The following is a 7,970-nucleotide window of genomic DNA, read 5'->3' as shown; positions in this document are numbered from 1 at the left end:
AATCACGAGTCAAATTTTGCGAAAGCATTCAAACTCTGCCAGAGGCTACGCGTCTGCAGAAAGCGATGTCCAAGGACCATTGCAATGGTCTAGGGCAATTGAAAAAAGAGGATGGGAGTCTCACTGTTACCACCAGGGAAACTCTGGAAGTTCTGATGAACACGCACTTCCCTGGTTCGACAGTGACCACTGGGCAAAACATAGGCGGGCAACAGTGGAATGGGTCATTACACAATGTGCCAAATGATTCGGTTCTACTTGCACGCCGATTGTTTACGGAGGCCTCGATCAATTGGGCACTCAGCTCTTTTGAACCGATGAAATCTCCAGGTCCGGATGGTATTCTACCCATTTTCTTACAAAAAACGGACGGTGTTATAATGTCCGAGCTCATCAACCTCTTTCGAGCCAGTTTCACTTTGGGGTATATCCCAGAGAATTGGCGGAAAGTAAGGGTGGTGTTCATACCTAAGGCTGGCAAAAAAGACAAAACCATGCCTAAGGCTTTCAGACCGATAAGTCTGACTTCAACGCTTCTTAAGCTGATGGAGAAAATCACGGATAACTATATACGCAATGAGTTTTTAAAAAACTCTCCGTTACATGTAAATCAACATGCATACCAACACGGTAAATCTACGGAAACCGCACTGCACTGCTTAGTGACGTTAATTGAGAAATCGCTCAAATATCAAGAGACGGCACTTTGTGCTTTTCTTGATATTGAAGGCGCTTTCGATAACACGTCCTTTGCGTCAATTAATACGGCTCTCTGTCAAAAGAGAATCGACCACACTACAATGAGCTGGATTCAAGCAATGCTCTCGAGCAGACAAATTACAGCATCATTGGGAGATGTGTCGGTCACGATTTCGGTGATCAAAGGATGTCCACAGGGAGGAGTTCTCTCCCCCCTGCTCTGGTCACTGGTGGCCGACGCACTCCTTCACAAGCTGTCACAGCTTGGTTATGAGACCATTGCTTACGCCGACGACGTTGTACTTATCGTCAGAGGAAAGTTTGACGCAGTACTGTCAAGTCGCTTGCAAGGAGCTCTAAACACCACCATGTTATGGTGCTCACAAGAGGGACTTAATGTAAATCCCACCAAAACAGTCGTTATACCATTCACTAGGCGAAGGAAACATACCATTACTCCGCCTATACTGAATGGTGTCAGACTGGGCTTCAGTAATGAAGTCAAACACCTCGGAATAATTCTCGATAAAAAACTGAACTGGGCTGCCCACCTAGATTATGCTGTTAAGAAAGCAACTTCGGCTATCTGGGCATGCAGCTCACTGTTTGGCAAAACCTGGGGATTGAAACCTCAACTAGCCTTCTGGTCATATACTACTATTGCACGGCCTAGGATAACCTATGCTGCAGTCGTATGGTGGCCAAAGGTGAATGAGGTGACAGCCCAAGCCAAACTAAACAAAGTTCAGCGCCTGGCCTGTCTTACAGTTACCAGTGCCATGCGTACAACACCTACTGCAGCCATGGAGGCAATGCTATGCTTACTGCCTTTGCATCTTCATGTGAAGAAGGAAGCAGAGCTCGGCGCACTACGGTTGCAAAGGAGTAAAACCATACTCGAAGGTGACCAAATCGGTCATCTTCGCATACTTCGGGAATTCAATCTGACACCCTTAGTAACTTCAGTCTCTGACTGCATGGAAGCCAGGCCCAATATGGACGTTCCATATGAGGTGATTGAAACAGATCGCTCAATGTGGAATAATGGAGGGCCAGATCTTCCATCTGGAACTATGTGTTTTTTTACAGATGGTTCAAAAATGGGGGCCTGCACAGGCTCCGGAGTCTACGGACCCGGCATCAGGGAAACTATCTCATTAGGAAAGTGGCCCACCGTTTTTCAAGCAGAAGTATATGCCATATACATCTGTGCGACAATATGCTTGAAACGAAAGTACAGGCATGCGAAAATCGGTATCTTCACGGACAGCCAAGCAGCACTATTGGCTCTCAAGTCCGCCAAATGCGTGTCCAAATTAGTTTGGGAGTGCAGCACAGCATTGAGGGAACTCTCCCGCCAAAACAAAGTTTTATTACTTTGGGTGCCCGGTCACTGCGGAATCGAGGGCAATGAATTTGCTGACAACCTAGCAAGACAAGGATCAGCTCAGCAATTTATTGGTCCTGAACCGTTTCTGGGCACCTCCACATCCGCCGTGAAAGGCGAACTGATGACATGGGAAAAGCTAGAAATAGCATCCCGTTGGAATCAAACACAGGGTTGTAGACAAGCTAAACAGTTTATCTACCCAAACCCTGCAGTAGCTAAAAAACTACTCCATTTAACTCGTAGTGAACTACGCACGATCACGGGACTCCTAACAGGACACAGCCCCGCTCTTTATCATTTAAAGAATATCGGCAAGGTATCATCTGACACCTGCCGCTTTTGTAACTCTGAACCTGAAAGTTCAGCGCATCTGCTCTGCTATTGCGGAGCTCTTGCATTATCAAGGCACAACTTCTTAGGAAGTTTCCTTCTTACTCCATATCAGGTATGGAGCCTAAATCCCAAAACGGTCATTGGCTTTATAAACCATGTAGTACCGAATTGGGGCACAGGATTACAACTATTCCGCTCAACTCCATCAATGGGTATGAGCGATCCGTAAACTGTGTACAGCAATCGGGGCCTGCCACAAAAGACGATCATTAAGACTGTCGCAGTGGCCTTTTAACCCAATGCCCTTCTGGCATACAAAAAAAAAAAAAAAAAAAACCCAGGTGCAGATTATATAAACGTTATCTAGAAGCATCATTGCGTTTTATCTCGTGATGGGCGTATTTTATTCAAGTACCACCACTATTGGTACTACCTCCACTAAGGGTACGCTTACCCTAGTTGCTTCTGGTGCTGGTGGACAATTTAATGTATATTACCGCCAGAAGCAAAGTATTGTCACTACAAAACTGGCTATCTTCAATGATCCACTGCTCAGGATTGCTAATAAATTTATCAGAAAATTTAACAAATCAGGAAAAAAGTACCAATCTGGCTTCTTATGTCGGAAAACCGGCCTTTTTGCAGGATTGATCGGCCACCGGCTTTGCAGGTGAAAAACCGGCCGGGCCGGCCAAAAACCGGCCACTTGGCAACCCTAGTAACCGCAGGTGGCCGTAGACTGCTCGAAGTTACTAATGAAGATGGGCCACTCTTCGGGGCTCCCGCTGAAAACGGGTAAATCCTTGCCCAAAACCTGTCTCGCAGCAATTTGCGCTTGCAACAGGGTTGCACCAGAGAAAATGGGGGCAGTCGGTGCAGGTTGTGGTACTTGAGCTGGCCTTGAAGAATGTGATCCGATTACTGGTACTGTACCGCTTGGAAATCGCGGTGGAAATTCGTGTAAACGGGAACCGTTGGTATTCTGCACCGGTGGTAGTGGATGAACTGGGAAATTCTGCGGCTCGGAGTTCCGCGGTAAGAATGGTAGCGGGGAAGTAGGTTGCTCTGCCGGGTCTCCGGAAATCTGATTCGCGCAAAGATCATTTGCTTGCACTGATCGACCTCCATCTGATCTTCCAGCGGCCTGTCCGTCTAGCCAATTGTTCACCTTCTCGTTAGAGTTGACGACCGAGCCACTCGCATTGCTAGCTTCCGCCACTTGTCGCTCTGTCGCTTTTCGAGGGATTCCTTCCGTAGCTGCTGTTGCTTCCGCTTTAAATCTAATTCCTCCTCCAACAATCGCTTTTTAATTTCCCCTTCTTCTAGCAGGGTTTGCTCGTCCAGCTTATGTTGTTCTTTGACGAGCTTCAGCTGTTCTGCCAGCAAAGCAGCTCGCATGCTCGATGTCACATTTGCCGGAGGGTCGGGATTCTTTTTCGTCCTTCTTGAACTCACCCGGGAATTCGCCTTAGAACCTTTAGATGTTTGTGGTTCAGCAGCGGGAACCTTCAGTCGATCGTCTTTGTTTGGTTTACCTTGCTGTGAGCATCGTCGACAGATATACCTGGCATCCTGCTGTCGGATTTCCTCACCGACACCGGCACATCCGAAGTGCTCCCACCGTTGACAAACTTCGCATTCGACCATCTCACTTTCCGCGGAGTCCGTCCGTTTACACGACTGGCAATTGTGCGGGGAATCATTTTTATCCGCCATACTTCCGATACCCGAACAAATTTCTTAAAGAAATGTTGGGTTATGTCGACCAACTCTGAATAGCGACACGTGTTTTTATTGTGTGAAGCTTTAAGCTAAAAAATATGTTTATTTTAAAGAAATTTTACAAGAAAGCAATTCAATTTAACCTTACAAATTTGGTGTACACTTTCTGGAAGTGGTGTGGCCTGATCCGCACTTTCCACAGCATCAAACTTTCATCTGTACATACATTTTACTTTTAGTATTAAGTTTAACTAATTCACTTTTTATCGATCAGTACTTACATATTTTAGTTTTACACTTTTGTTTAGAGTAAGTTATAACTGCATGTAAACTTGTCTTAGTATTTAGATTTAAGAGTAAGATAACAAATTTGCATGAATAGAATTACAAATTTAGCGAAATAATTAGAAATAAGAATTTTAACTGTGAATCGATGCGTGTACCGAACAATTATGTTTCTTCTCCCTTTGTCCGTTTTGACGTTCCAACTGTATCTGACGTTCGTCAGTCTCGATGTCACTCTTCGCTGACAGCCGACGGTATGCTGCCGTTAGGAGCGTTACCGCACCGAAGGGTCCCGTCGTGACAATCATCATTTAGGCTCAAGAATCACTTTAAAAAAGGGCGTTTTTTAATAGGTACTATGTTTGAAAAATCGTTTCTCCCGAAACTAGGGTTGCTCCAAAATGATACCTAAGCGCGAGTTGTAGAAAATTGATTTTTAAACCTGAAAAAGTAAACACTGATTTTTTTTACCCTTTTTGTACTATCAGTAGATGGTAGAATCAGCAAGGTGTATTCAGACAAATTGAAAGGTAATATTTATTCTAATTGCTAACTTGGTAATATAACACTGATAACATTTGAAAAGGACACGTTTAAAATAAAAAATAATGCATTTAGAAGCTGATTATTATTTTGAACACGTGTTGGCAAGCACATACGAAGTTGTTCTTCAAATTCAAATTACATATATGTATAACGAGAAATATAAGAATAATAATAAAAAATATAATAATAATCTTAGGTTACAAAATATTCATAAAAGTCGTTGTTCTACAAAATCCTTTGATAAATGTTGCACCATTTCAGAAAAAGTCTCAAATAAAAATCGAAGTTACCATTTCCTGTATATTCTAATTTACATTTTTTCCTGACTTTAGAACATAGTGAATTCTTTTTCAGCGTTTATTTTTTCATGTTTAAAACTCAATTTTCAAAAACTCACGCTTAGGCTTTATTATGGAGCAAACCTAGTTTCAGAAGATATAATTTCTCAAACATAGTACCTATTAAAATAAATACGCCCTTTTTAAAAGTGATTCTTGAACCTAAATGGTGCCAAACTGTTTGGAAGGTGCGTGTTTCCTCTTATCAAAAACGTCAAAAAATCAAAAATAGTTAAGTACCTTTTTTCACCTAGTTTAACATTTCTAAAAATATTTTTTTGAAATTACTCCTGAAAAATGCCATTTTTTCAAAAAACTCAAATGTGCGACCCCTAAATCGCGGCAACCAATGTTGACGTCATATAAAAGTTTTGTTGTGACACCCTAAGCTATCATTTGAGGGGTGAGCCCCCGGGTTTTCTGACATAGTGCTATTTTGGGACACTCTAATGGCCATGTATGATGTCCAAAATATATTTTGAACAATGTCCAAAATATATATAGAATGTCCAAAATAATGGAATGCAAACGTTTAAAAAGCATTTTTTGGGAAATCTATCTGTATTTGTATCTTATCAGTATACCCTTATTGGACAGATAGGGTTGCAATCTATATACCTACTGTCAAACATTTCACTTTTATGTTTATTTCAAAGAAATATTTCGCAACCCCAATACGCAACCAAAATCTATAATTTTTCAACCAGAATAGGGTCTCTTCTAACCTGATTTATTAAGCAAATCATTATACTCCGCAACCAGTTAGCGACAGATAGTTACTATTGTCGCTGACCGGAATATCCTGCATCTGCTCGCCAGTGGACGGTGACGCTACAGGTTGTCCTTTGGAAGCCACACGCAGCCGACCGTCGGCTGTCAGTTGTGTTTGCATTTGCTGAGCAAACTGCGACTGCAGAGAATGCGGCTCCGGCTCCCCGCTCACAGCGCGCATCGGCACCGACTGCGCACTCACAGCGCCCGAAGATAAGCTGCCACCGATCGACGGCTGCAGCTGGTCCTCCTGCAGTCCTGCTGCCTTCGTGCTACTAGCTCAATTACCTGTTCCATCCTCTTTGATCCATCGCTGTCAAAAGTATCCGCAAGAATGAACTCTCTGAACTGAAATTTGTACCACCCTGATAAGTGGATTCAGGGTCACCCTAATAATGCAAAAAGCTGGGTTATATTTTATTAACAAACTTCGCCAAAGACACACCCGTTGAAAAATCACGCATATTTTTGAGGTTGGGTCCCGCTGTGCGTTTTATTTGATTCGTATCTCAATTAATCATTTCATTTTTTTGAATAACTGTTGACCGGTAAGACCATTTCTTATCAAATTTAACAGATGTTTTCAGAGTGTTAAGGACTCTCGTTTGATACTAGAATAATTAAAATCTGATGAGTTATCTGGTAAAAATCGCTATAAATAATTGTCAATTTTCACGTGTTGTATACGATTGCGCATAACTCTCGAATTGAACGTCCAATCAAAAAACAAATCAATAGTAATCTATGAGGCTATATTACCTACCAAATGAGACTTGCAGTGCATATATCGGTTTAGCCATCTCTGAGAAACAGGCGATAATTATTACCTTGTCAAAACACGTTTTTTAAGTGTAACTTTTAGACTACTTGTTTGTTTTATATTAAACTTGCTTAAAATTTTTATTATAGTTAGAGCTTTTATTTGGTACTAAAATCGTTGAAATCGGTTGCGAGCTTCCGGAGAATATCGTGTCACGTAATTTTCTCATTTTTGCTTGTAACGTTTAAACGAAACATCGGACCACGAAACAATTCAAAAATGATATACTAGGCAATAATACCTTTCAAACACAAGTAAAAGCGCATGAATCGGTTTAGCTATCTCAAACAAAAACAAACAAACGAAAAACAGGCGACAGAAAAGATGCGTCTCGCACATACGCTCACTCACACTCTATCGATTGGTACATATATGTGACTCGGCCCTCCGCGCCTCGGATCAATTTCGTATTTTTCGACCAATTTTGAAACCTTTGTTATAGCATAACAAAGGTAAAAAACCGCGTTAACTTAAAAATTGACGTAGAAAGCCGCGATAATACAAAACCAACGAAAAAACTGCTCGAATTTAAAAATTACTGAAAAACCGCGGTAATTTAAAAAATAATGTGAAAAAACCGCGTTAATTCAAAAATTGTCATAAAAAACCGTGTTGATTCAAAAATCGTCATAAAAACACGTTAATTTAAAACTCGTAAAAATAAACCGTGTAAAAAGAGACTTTAGTGTAATACTCTTCTTTGCAAGATGGGTAGGAATGCAGTCATCAAAAATAAACAAATAATATACATTGATGTGCAATAGCTTTAATAAAAGAATACTAGATTCTAAAAATAAACTGTAAGATTATTCTCGCTATTGTTTTCGTGGGTGCATAGAAGCTGAAAAGAGAAAAAAAAACATTTATTAATAATAAAAATAAGTTCTCATAGTTAAGGTTCAAGTTATGGAATATCGGCGAATTATATGGACCTAGGTCCTATCGAATCTTGTACTGATCGACATCAAATTTTAATCCGATTCTAACCCAAGAGTCTCCTGGAATTCCAGCTTGGCAAAATACACCGAATAACGAACCTAGTCAGCGCGCTTCAATTGATCCAGCT

General features: G+C 41.3%; 1 protein-coding gene across 1 annotated transcript; it reads right to left on the bottom strand.

Moving 5' to 3' along the window:
- Nucleotides 1-3,137: 3,137 nt before the first annotated feature.
- On the bottom strand, nucleotides 3,138-4,138 carry LOC128739972 (mitogen-activated protein kinase 7-like). The gene is made up of 2 exons (XM_053835480.1): nucleotides 3,620-4,138; nucleotides 3,138-3,566 (listed from the first exon to the last, which is right to left on the bottom strand). The coding sequence occupies exons 1-2, from the start codon at nucleotides 4,136-4,138 to the stop codon at nucleotides 3,138-3,140; spliced, it is 948 nt and encodes a 315-aa protein (XP_053691455.1).
- Between the last annotated feature and the right edge of the window lie 3,832 nt (nucleotides 4,139-7,970).

This window comes from Sabethes cyaneus, chromosome 3 (assembly GCF_943734655.1).
Source record: "Sabethes cyaneus chromosome 3, idSabCyanKW18_F2, whole genome shotgun sequence".
Taxonomy (NCBI): domain Eukaryota; kingdom Metazoa; phylum Arthropoda; class Insecta; order Diptera; family Culicidae; genus Sabethes; species Sabethes cyaneus.
The sequence above is the reverse complement of the archived record's forward strand: the minus strand, read 5'-3'. Positions and strand labels throughout refer to the sequence as shown.